Source organism: Oncorhynchus clarkii, unplaced genomic scaffold (genome assembly GCF_045791955.1).
Source record: "Oncorhynchus clarkii lewisi isolate Uvic-CL-2024 unplaced genomic scaffold, UVic_Ocla_1.0 unplaced_contig_6697_pilon_pilon, whole genome shotgun sequence".
Lineage (NCBI taxonomy): Eukaryota > Metazoa > Chordata > Actinopteri > Salmoniformes > Salmonidae > Oncorhynchus > Oncorhynchus clarkii.
Window position 1 is genome coordinate 20097 of NW_027259305.1, and position 12604 is coordinate 32700.

A 12604-nucleotide genomic window follows, 5' to 3' on the forward strand; every position below is an offset into this window, starting at 1 on the left:
CAGTATCCAAACTATGAGTTCTAACACACAGAGAACAGTTAACAGTATCCAAACTATGAGTTCTAACACACAGAGAACAGTTAACAGTATCCAAACTATGAGTTCTAACAAACAGAGAACAGTTAACAGTATCCAAACTATGAGTTCTAACAAACAGAGAACAGTTAACAGTATCCAAACTATGAGTTCTAACACACAGAACAGTCTCAACTTGACATAAACCACAAACCGCTTGGAGGGAACAATGGTTTCATCACAAATGGCACCCTATTTCAATAATTAACCCAATAGGGCTCTGGTCAATAGTAGTGCACTATGTAGGGAATAGGGTCCCATAGGGCTCTGGTCTAAAGTAGTGCACTATGTAGGGAATAGGGTCCCATAGGGCTCTGGTCTAAAGTAGTGCACTATGTAGGGAATAGGGTCCCATAGGGCTCTGGTCTAAAGTAGTGCACTATGTAGGGAATAGGGTCCCATAGGGCTCTGGTCTAAAGTAGTGCACTATATAAGGAATAGGGCGCCATTTATTGTGCTAGAGGTGTTTAAACCTTGTGGAACAAACAGGTTGTGGCTGTTTGTTCCCCATCAGAACTAACAAAGGGGGGGGGGGGCAAAGTGGGATTTAGGTAGAAATGGGGAGGGAGGGTTGAGTTACTTAGTACTGTGTGTGTGTGTGTGTGTGTGTGTGTGTGTGTATGTGAGACCTCACAGGGCCCCCCCCCCATGACGTAGTGTGGTCCATCACTGTCAAGATGCATCATCACATCTGACTTTTACTCTGCTGGTCACCCTCCAGCACCAACAACCTCTGCCCCATAGACAGAGTCACCGCCTTAATCTAGAGAGGGGAGGGAGATGAGAGAAGGAAGGGAGGAGGGGGAAGAAAGGGAGGAGGGAGGGACAGAGGAGAGGGAGGAGAGACAGATGGGGATAGAGAACGGAGGGAGAGAGGGAGGGAAGGAGAGGATGAGAAGTCATTAAATTTACAAGGTGGAAAACCCAAACATGGTCTCTGCCTCTCAGACAGAATACATTAAGAAACAAGTCTGAGTAAAGGAAACCCAAACATGGTCTCTGCCTCTCAGACAGAATACATTAAGAAACAAGTGTCTGAGCACGTCACAGTTCAGCTGGCGTCGAGTCTAACGACTTTGTTCGCATTAAAACACCTTGGCTTGAAAAAGCGGCAATAGTAGTTCGTCCATTTTTGAGTCGGCGTAGTCGGTATACACTTCTTCAAAATAGAATTAAATCAAAGATCCTGTACCGCGAGAAAATCGGCCATTAATTGACATTTTTGCTGAAGAGATCTTAGGCGACACAATTTGACATCGAACTAAGACGACTGGTGAAGTATTTTTCTATGAAAGAGTCCGTAGCCCCGGCCAGAGTCCGTAGCCCCGGCCAGAGTCCGTAGCCCCGGCCAGAGTCCGTAGCCCCGGCCAGAGTCCGTAGCCCCGCCCCGAGTCCGTAGCCCCAGCCAGAGTCCGTAGCCCCGGCCAGAGTCCGTAGCCCCGGCCAGAGTCCGTAGCCCCGGCCAGAGTCCGTAGCCCCGGCCAGAGTCCGTAGCCCCGGCCAGAGTCCAAAACGTCATCATAATATATGCACAAACGCTGCCGAACTGTTTCAGCTGGGAGGCATGCTGACACCTTAAGTCAGACCCCCCCCCCCACACACACACACACACACAAATAAATGGAGAAGGACATTCTATTGTTCCTGCTGGTGCAGTGTCGAGGAGTGTCTGAATGCCGTTCCTGAGCAACACCACCATCTAGTGTGTGTTTCTCTCCAAGACAAACACAGGTACTAAGCAGACAAAGAACAAGCCTGAGTACCAGTGTGCCACCAGTGTGCCCTCATGCCTCGTGTCTACGATTGGCTTGTCAATAACCTCGTCTCCAGCCTATAAGCCTGGGATCTCCACAGTGACCATAGAATTCTATAGGACTGACATACTGAGTAAAGTACTTGTCATTTCATTTTTTGGCAAATCACACGACTGCGAGGCACGGGGACTGCGAGGCACGGGGAAGGTTAGGAGGAAGTTGCTGTGGGAGATGATTGGTTCGTAGATTAAGGCCAATGTCCCGGGTCTCTCTCTATTGGCTAATGAAGACCCAGTTTGGCATGTCTCTCCACCAGACCAGATGTCCACCGGACAACATGTCCTCATCAATGGGCACAACTCTGAAGTTTTACTTCAATATAAATGTATGGCATGGAATTACTTTAGTAAAGAGGGGTAGTTTAATGTGGGTGGGTAGTGAGGGAGGCGTGGTTTAATGTGGGTGGGTAGTGAGGGAGGCGTGGTTTGATGTGGGTGGGTAGTGAGGGAGGCGTGGTTTAATGTGGGTGGGTAGTGAGGGAGGCGTGGTTTGATGTGGGTGGGTGTTGAGAGGCGTGGTTTGATGTGGGTGTGTGTTGAGAGGCGTGGTTTGAGATGGGTGGGTGTTGAGGAGTGGTTTGATGTGGGTGGGTGTTTTGAGGGAGGCGAGGTTTAATGTGGGTGGGTGTTTTGAGAGAGGCGTGGTTTGAGATGGGTGGGTGTTTTGAGAGAGGCGTGGTTTGATGTGGGTGTGTCTTAACCAATCCACTTCCACGAGATCATTGCAAGTAATACCTTCTTCAACTACACATGACAGAGCCCTCCCTGATCAACAGTAGTGAACTAATGGGAAGCATCACAGTTCAAAGAGGGTTACCTCATCCAGTTGTCGCTCTACAGCCTGTCTGTACTCCAGAGTGACCGGCTGCTGCTTGGGGCTCACTGCTGCCACCTGCTGACTGGAAGACCCCAGGACATAGCTGCACGGACCACAGAATGATTTTACATCAATACAAATTACTTTTTTATTTTATTTTTTTAAAGCCAACAAAATAGACAAACTATTGTCTCGTAAATCCATCTAAAATATTATAGCGGGGCTGTTACTACTGGCAACATGATTTATCATCTTGAGTGTCAGAGATGCTGTGTGATGGTGTCCCGGTGTGAGAGAGACCACACTAAGAGATACATATTTCCACACAGATCTACAAAGAATATGAACAATACAAATTAAAAAAAACATTGATAAACTCCCATTTCTGTTAGGTGAAATACAGCAGCCAGATTTGCGGACCGTTGCCATGAAAACAGGACAACCAGTGCTGCATAAACAGTGTGAAAATCACCAATATTTAACAGTCAATGTTTACTACAACTATATCAGTCACTGGTTTAAGTCCTGCTCAGACTCCCCCCCCCACATCGCTACATGACTCACCTCTCTATGGCAGTCACATTGAGGCAGAACAGAGACCTGATGTGGTCCAGTTTCCTGGGTGTAGAGATGTAGACGATGCCAAGCAGAGAGCTGCAGCCACGACAGGTCAGATGGACTTTCAGGCTGTAACAGGACGGGAATATCACGCGGCAGGTCAGGGGGAATATCACGCGGCAGGTCAGGGGGGGGGGGGGGGGGGGAATATCACACGACAGGTCAGATGGACTTTCAGGCTGTAACAGGACGGGAATATCACGCGGCAGGTCAGGGGGAATATCACACGACAGGTCAGATGGACTTTCAGGCTGTAACAGGGGGAATATCACGCGGCAGGTCAGGGGGAATATCACGCGACAGGTCAGGGGGAATATCACGCGACAGGTCAGGGGGAATATCACGCGACAGGTCAGGGGGAATATCACGCGACAGGTCAGGGGGAATATCACGCGACAGGTCAGGGGGAATATCACGCGGCAGGTCAGGGGGAATATCAGACGGCAGGTCAGGGGGAATATCACACGACAGGTCAGGGGGGGAATATCACACGGCAGGTCAGGGGGGGAATATCACACGGCAGGTCAGGGGGAATATCACACGGCAGGTCAGGGGGGGAATATCACACGACAGGTCAGGGGGAATATCACACGGCAGGTCAGGGGGGGAATATCACACGGCAGGTCAGGGGGAATATCACACGGCAGGTCAGGGGGGGAATATCACACGGCAGGTCAGGGGGGGAATATCACACGACAGGTCAGGGGGAATATCAGACGGCAGGTCAGGGGGGGGAATATCACACGGCAGGTCAGGGGGAATATCACACGGCAGGTCGGGGGGGGGGGGGAATATCAGACGGCAGGTCAGGGGGGGGAATATCACACGGCAGGTCAGGGGGAATATCACACGGCAGGTCAGGGGGAATATCACACGGCAGGTCGGGGGGGGGAATATCAGACGGCAGGTCAGGGGGAATATCACACGGCAGGTCGGGGGGAGGGAATATCAGACGGCAGGTCAGGGGGGATATCAGACGGCAGGTCAGGGGGAATATCAGACTAACAGGGGAATGACAGAATGGTCAGTAGGTCGGGGTAGGGCTGTGGCGTCACAAATTTTGTCAGCCGGTGATTTTCAAGCATTGTCTCTCGGGAAATTGACGGTTAATTAACATAAACACATTTATCATCTCCTCTTCCACACAGCCCACAAGCCACTGATGCAGACCTGAACATCTACATTTTAAAAAGTATAATAAATCCATGTCCATGGGGGGGAATATACCTTCACAATAAATCCATTATCTAATTTAGACAGGTCTAAAGAAACATGATATGTAGAAAATGTCCTTATGTTAGGTCCTGATCTGGCTGACAAGACTTGGTAAGAATTGGTAAGAATTCCGTGGCATCGTTTTATAGTGTGAAGAATACAATTGAACAGAAATGTGTTGAGCGCTTAACTTCTCTAGGGTAGGGAATTGAGGGCATTGAGAATTTTGGATGAAAAGCGTGCCCAAATTAAACTGCCTGATACTCAAGGCCCAGAAGATAGGATATATTTTTTTAACCTTTATTTAACGAGGCAAGTGGAACAGTGGGTTAACTGCCTGTTCAGGGGCAGAACGACAGATTTTTACCTTGTCAGCTCGGGGATTTGAACTTGCAAGCTTTTGATTACTAGTCCAACGCTCTAACCACTAGGCTACCCTGCCTCCCCATAGGATATGCATATAATTAGTAGATTTGGATAGAAAACACTGAAGTTTCTGTTTGAATGATGTCTGAGTATAACAGACCTCATATGGCAGGCAAAAGCCTGAGAAAAAAAATCCAACCAGGAAGTGGGAAATCTGAGGTTGTTAGTTTTTCAACTCTTTTCCTATCGAATACAGTGTGTCTATGGCGTCATATTGCACTTCCTAAGGCTTCCACTAGATGTCAACAGTCTTTAGAACCTTGTTTGATGCTTCTACTGTGAAGGAGGGGCGAATGAAAGGGGAATGAGTCAGAGGACTGCCAGAAAGCCACGAGCTCGTGACGCACGTTCACGTGAGTTAGCTTGCGTTCCATTGCAATTCTAAAGACAAAAGGAATTCTCCGGTTGGAACATTATTGAAGATTTATGATAAAAACATCCAAAAGATTGATTCTATACATCGTTTGACATGTTTCTACGGACAGTAACGGAACTTTTGACTGTCTGCACCTAGTCATGAATATGGATTACTGGGCTAAACGCCGAACAAAAAGAAGATATTTGAACATAAATGATGAATTTTATCGAACAAATCAAACATTTATTGTGGAACTGGGATTCCTGGGAGTGCATTCTGATGAAGATCAAAGGTAAGTTAATATTTATAATGCCATTTCTGACTTCTGTTGACTACACAACATGGCGGATATCTTGTTGGCTGTTTTGGTCTCTGAGCTCGGAAAAGGCATGGTTTTCTCTTTCCGTAAAGTTTTTTTGAAATCTGACACAGAGCATTAAGAAGAAGTGTATCTATAATTCCATGCATAACAGTTGTATCTTTTAGCAATGTTTATTATGAGTATTTCTGTAAATTGATGAGGCTCTCTGCAAAATCACCGGATGTTTTTGGAACTAGTGAACATAACGCGCCAATGTATACTCAGATTTTTGGATATAAATATGAACTTTACAGAACAAAACATACATGTATTGTGTAACATGAAGTCCTATGAGTGTTATCTGATGAAGATCAAAGGTTAGTGATTAATTTTCTCTATTTCTGCTTTTTGTGACTCCTCTCTTTGCCTGGAAAAATGGCTGTGTTTTTGTGACTTGGCTCTGACCTAACAATCGTTTGGTGTGCTTTCGCAGTAAAGCCTTTTTGAAATCGGACACTGTGGTTGGATTAACGAGAAGTTTATCTTTAAAATGGTGTAAAATACTTGTATGTTTGAGGAATTTTAATTATGGGATTTCTGTTGTTTTGAATGTCAGGAAGTCCAGGATCCAGTTGCAGAGGGCGGGGTGGGTCTCGAGCTTAATGACGAGTTTGGAGGGCACGATGGTGTTAAATGCTGACCTGTAGTCGATGAACAGCATTCTCACATAGGTATTCCTCTTGTCCAGATGGGTTAGGGCAGTGTGGTTGCGATTGCGTCGTCTGTGGACCTATTGGGGCGGTAAGCAAATTGGAGTGGGTCTAGGGTGTCAGGTAGGGTGGAGGTGATATGGTCCTTGACTAGTCTCTCAAAGCACTTCATGATGACGGAAGTGAGTGCTACGGGGGAGTATTCGTTTAGCTCAGTTACCTTAGCTTTCTTGGGAACAGGAACAATGGTGGTCTAGTCTGCGCATGCTCTGAGGACGTGGCTGGGGATGCCGTCTGGGCCGGCAGCCTTGCGAGGGTTGACACGTTTAAAAGTTTTACTCACATCGGCTGCAGTGAAGGAGAGCCCGCATGTTTTGGTTGCGGGCCGTGTCAGTGGCAGTGTATTGTCCTCAAAGCAAGCAAAGAAGTTGTTTAGTCTGTCTGGGAGCAAGACATCCTGGTCCGCAACGGGGCTGGTTTTCTTTTTGTAATCCGTGATTGACTGTCGACCCTGGCACATACCTCGTGTCTAAGCCGTTGAATTGCGACTACTTTGTCTCTATACTGACGCTTAGCTTGTTTGATTGCCTTGCGGATGGAATAGCTACACTGTTTGTATTCGGTCATGTTTCTGGTCACCTTGCCCTGGTTAAAAGCAGTGGTTTGCGCTTTCAGTTTCGCGCGAATGCTGCCATCAACCCACGGTTTCTGGTTTGGGAATGTTTTAATAGTTGCTGTGGGTACGACATCGCCGATGCACTTGCTAATAAACTCGCTCACCGAATCAGCGTATTCATCAATGTTGTTGTTTGACGCAATGCCGAACACATCCCCATGATCGAAGCAATCTTGAAGCGCGGAATTAGATTGGTCGGAGCAGCGTTGAACAGACCTGGGCGCGGGAGCTTCCGGTTTTAGTCGTGGTCAGCTTTTCCGAAAGGAGGGCGGGGGAGGGCCTTATATGCGTCGCAGAAGTTAGAATAACAATGATCCAGGGTTTTACCAGCCCTGGTAGCACATTCGATATGCTGATAGAATTTAGGGAGTCACCCTCAAAGCAGCGTTACCCATGCAGAGCAAGGGGAACAACCACTCCTAGTCTCAGAGGGAGTGACGTTTGAAACGCTATTAGCGCGCACCCCGCTAACAGCTAGCTATTTCACATCGGTTACACCAACCTCATCACGGGAGTTGATAGGCTTGAAGTCATAAACAGCGCAATGCTTGACGCACAATGAAGAGCTGCTGGCAAAACGCACGAAAGTGCTGTTTGAATGAATGCTTACGAGCCTGCTTCTGCCTACCACCGCTCAGTCAGATACTTGTATGCTCAGTCAGATTATATGCAACGCAGGACACGCTAGATAAACTAGTAATATCATCAAACATGTGTAGTTAATAACTAGTGATTATGATTGATTGTTTTTTACAAGATAAGTTTAATGCTAGCTAGCAACTTACCTAGGCTTACTGCATTCGCGTAACAGGCAGTCTCCTTGTGGAGTGCAACGAGAGGCAGGTGGTTATAGCGTTGGACTAGTTAACTGTAAGGTTGCAAGATTGTCAGCTCGGGGATCCAATCTGTCGTTCTGCCCGTGAACGAGGCAGTTAACCCACTGTTCCTAGGCCGTCATTGAAAATAAGAATGTGTTCTTAACTGACTTGCCTAGCTTTTTTTTTTACGGCCAAATCGGTGTCCAAAAATACAGATTTCCGATTGTTATGAAAACTTGAAAATCGGCCATTCCGATTAATCGGTCGACCTCTAATTCTAACCCTATAGTCCATCACAATGTGACACAGTTAGTACTTTACGAAGGTAAACAGTGAGGAATTTGACAGAGGTTATTAGCAGCTAGCTAGACAAACAGACATACGCTCGCTTACCAGCCTAGATCCTTCTTACAGGTACCGGAGAAGTGAGTTTCTTTGCCAACCAAAACATTGTCACTGACACCTGCAATATAAAAGGAGGGAATTGTTCAGTCTCTTTGGGAAATTGGGAGAACAATATCTAATTAGGAAATCAATATGTCTTGTCCTTAGACATAAGCCTGACCAAAGATGTGTTTGTGGTCTTGCCAATTCCATCATGTACCCCTCGCTGTGGCACATGGAACCGGGTGGCACATGGAACAGGGTATCACTGTAAAATCTTTTCTATAAATGATTCAAACTGAAATCCCAAAAGGGAGTCGAACTTTGACCAAGTAGATTAACTAACCCCCCCCCCCCCCCGAGTAGGACAGGGGTCACCAACTAGATTAACTAACCCACTAACTAACCAGCTCACAAGTCAATTTATTACGTGTATTGATCATTCAGAGCTAATAAGGATAATTTCACAGTAGTTTCAGAGACCTGCAATAGAACTAAGACAGTAATATGTGTGTGAAGTCTACATAGTAGTGTACTGTGGGTGTTACTGAGCAGGTTGATACCTATGGATTTTACACATGAAATGGGTTAAGGCTGTACGGTTCATAAACACGGCCTTCGGAAAGGATTCAGACCTCTTGACTTTTTCCACATTTTGTTTAGGTTAAAGCCTTGTACCAAAATGTTAATAAATATGTTTCTCTTCAATCTACACACAATACCCAATAATGACAAAGCAAAAACAGGTTTAGAATTGTGTTAATTTATTAAAATATCACATGTACATAAGTATTGACACCGACTACACAAAGTCTTATTGGGTATGACGCTACAAGCTTGGCACATCTTTATTTGGGGAGTTTCTCCCATTCTTCTCTGCAGATCCTCTCAAGCTCTGTCAGGTTGGATGGGGAGCATCGCTGCACAGCTATTTTCAGGTCTCTCCAGAGATGTTAGATCAGGTTCAAGTCCGGGCTCTTGCTGGGCCACTCAAGGACATTCAGAGACTTGTCCTGTAGCCACTCCTGTGTTGTCTTGGCTGTGTGCTTAGGTCATTGTCTTGTTGAAAGGTGAACCTTCACCCCAGTCTGAGGTCCTGAGCACTCTGGAGCATGTTTTCATCAAGGCTATCTCTGTACTTTGCTCAGTTTATCTTTGTCTCCATCCCGACTAGTCTCCCAGTCCCTGTCGCTGAAAAACATCCCCACAGCATGATGCTGCCACCACCATGCTTCACCGTAAGGATGGAACCAGGTTTTTGCTCTGACATGTACTGTCAACTGTGGGACCTTATATAGACAGGTGTGTGCCTTTCCAAATCATGTCCAATCAATTGAATTTACCACAGGTGGACTCCAAGTTATAGAAACATCAAGGATGATCAATGGAAACAGGATGCACCTGAGCTCAATTTAGAGTATATAAATAAGGTATCTGTTGTTTATTTGTAATACATTTGCAAACATTTCCAAAAACTTGTTTTCGCTTTGTCCTCATGGGGTAGTGTGTGTAGATTGTAGAGTATTTTTTAATTTAATCTATTTTAAATTAAGGCTGTAAAGTAACAAAATGTGGAATAAAGTGAAGGGGTCTGAATACTTTCAAAAGGCACCAAGTACGCCCTCGATGCAAATACAGTCCAATACATCCACTGTGGGATTAACAGTTTGGTTTGTTGTCAAACGAATTATAGTCATTTTAAATTATGCAACATTGCAACCTTGTTTAGCCGTACTTAGTCCAAATATGGCATAATTCCACTAGTTCATTTGGTACTCCCTGTACATAGCTCATTCTTGTGTATTCTATGTTAATATTTCTCTAACGTTGCATCCTTGGGATGGGCTCGTAAGCAAGCATTTGATGCTTAAATCCACACCCGTGGCATTCTGCACATGTGACAAATCAAAGTGGAGGAGGGACTTTTATTTTGAAGGAAACAGCAAATTCCACTGTTGTGGCTACTTTCATATGGGTAGGGACCGATGACGTCGGACAACCCGGGCTGCATTCAGCAGGAGGAAGGACAAATTTGACACGGTCAATTAATCCTGAAAATGTAAACAACTTTGAAAGATCCTACAAGTGCAGTCACAAAAACCATCAAGCGCTATGATGAAACTGGCTCTCATGAGGACCGCCACAGGAAAGAAAGACCCAGAGTTACCTCTGCTGCAGAGGATAAGTTCATTAGAGTCACCAGCCTCAGAAATTGCAACCCAAATAAATGCTTCACAGGGTTCAAGTAACAGACACATCTCAACATCGGACAATGTTCCTCCTGCGGCAGCAGCGAATGAGGATTCTTAATACATTTGTACCTGGAAGTTAGACAGCCCTTCTGAACGCAGCCCGGCTCGTCCGACATCAATTCTTCGGGGTCCAAAAACGTATTATGTAGAACAAACAAACCGCTCTGATTCTAACGAATCATGTTATTTCTAATATGCAAAGTCATTTTTCTTTAAGGAGACCAGAACAAATTCACATAAAAAAGTGTGAGTTACAGATGTGTCATTGAAAGCAAGTCTAAGAAGCGGTAGATCTGTTCTGCACTATTTCTATGCTTCCCGCGATTAGCTTCCGTTTTTAGCATCTTTTACTTTTTGGTTTTGTACACCCGTTTCAAAACAGCTGAAAATACATTATTTTGGACGAAGGAAAATATATTTCACAGTAGTTAAGAAGGTACAAATGATTCTCCTCTACACACTATCCTTGTTCGTTTTGTCACAGAAATGAAATTAGGCCAACTTCTGTAAATTGTAGTAACCAGGAAATGTCGGACGGAGCGATGACTGCATTTTGCATCTTTAATTAACTCTGCATTGTTGGGAAAGGAATCCCACTGTAAAGTTAAATACTTCACCGTCAAGTCTACATCTGTTGTATTCGGCGCAGATGACAAATACAATTTGAACCTCGTTTCGCCATCTGGGAAAGCCGGGCGCTGCAGCGGGGGACTTCAATGCCATTGTTCAGTGTCAAAACAGACACGACAATGAGTATTGCATTGTATGCTGACACAACCAAGGCTATCACACTATCCAAATCTACAATGTAGTCCGCTATCAACTTACGTTTCAGCAGTATTTGATTTTTTTCGTCCTCACTCCCAGCCCAAGACAGCGAGTCACCGACAGGCAACTTGCAACTCCCGCAGAAAAAGACGACCGGTGGGTCGCTATCATCGTCTTCTACAAACTTCCCTTGTTTAGAGTTGTCCTTAATGATGGTTGAGTCAGCATAAACTCCATCGTTGACGGTGACTTCATATGTCACGTTTGAATCTTTGCAAAGTGCTCTTCTCCCCGACATGTTTCTTTTTTTCGAACTTGGGCGGGTTCGGCGACAGACAGTCGCAGACAATACAGGAAATACGTCATAAAAAAGAAAAGCGGAAGTTTCATGTCATCATTTTTTAATAAAATAAATATATATTATTATTTATTTGTTTTAATTATACATTTTTTATTATGAACACAACAAATACAAAACACCTCAGAAATATACAAACAAGAGTACATAAACCTAACAGACGGGTATTACATATCGAGATTCATTTTCAATTTGTCAAATACTTTTATGGTGCATATTGCTTTTTAGTTTTTACATTTAGTGAAGAATTTAAATATTATTTTCAAATCAAGCTTAAATAATGTGAAAAGGGGTTTGTTCTCTGCCCACTTCATTTTATGGACAAAGAATCTTCCAGGAAAAATAAACAAATGAACAATGAAAGTTCAATCAGGGTCCATATCAATTGGTTCAAAATAAAACATAATATCAGTCTTTCAAATTAACATTAATAGTCGTTTCTTTTAAAATAAAATCTTCTAACTCCAAAATCTTCTGACATAAGAGCAGTCCCTAAATAAATGGTGAAGAGTCTCTGGGTCACAACCACAAAACACACATTTGTTATCAACAGCTAATTAGAATCTGTGTATGATAAAGGTCTTTACAGGGTAGATTCTATTAATGAGTTTGTATGATACTTCTTTCACCTTATTAGATATACAATATTTACCAGACAACAACGGTTCGTTGTTCCAGTTATCTTGTCCTAGCGCTGCATTTGAGTATATTTTAGCAGAGGGAATAGTAACATTTCCTTATATTATATATTATTATAATTATAGTTTAAAATGTCAATTTCTTCTAATTGTATTGAGGCTACAAAATCCTCAACAGTTGCACTTGGAGTATTGTTATATTCTCCTAAGAGAAGAATAACACCTAATATTCGGAGATAAACCTGATACATGTGAGAAGGCATGATCTTTCAAGAAAATGGTGGTGTCGTCAGCCAATTGTGAACATTTTATCTCTTTGTCTTGTATCTGAATACCCCTAAAACTATCCTTATTTATATGAAGTGCCATAACTTGTG

At 44.2% G+C, this 12604-nt stretch overlaps 1 protein-coding gene across 1 annotated transcript; it reads right to left on the bottom strand.

Moving 5' to 3' along the window:
• Positions 1 to 726: 726 nt before the first annotated feature.
• On the bottom strand, positions 727 to 11534 carry LOC139399953 (protein Mis18-alpha-like). The gene is made up of 5 exons (XM_071145089.1): positions 11292 to 11534; positions 8221 to 8290; positions 3270 to 3392; positions 2706 to 2808; positions 727 to 838 (listed from the first exon to the last, which is right to left on the bottom strand). The coding sequence occupies exons 1-5, from the start codon at positions 11527 to 11529 to the stop codon at positions 761 to 763; spliced, it is 612 nt and encodes a 203-aa protein (XP_071001190.1). The 5' UTR covers positions 11530 to 11534; the 3' UTR covers positions 727 to 760.
• Between the last annotated feature and the right edge of the window lie 1070 nt (positions 11535 to 12604).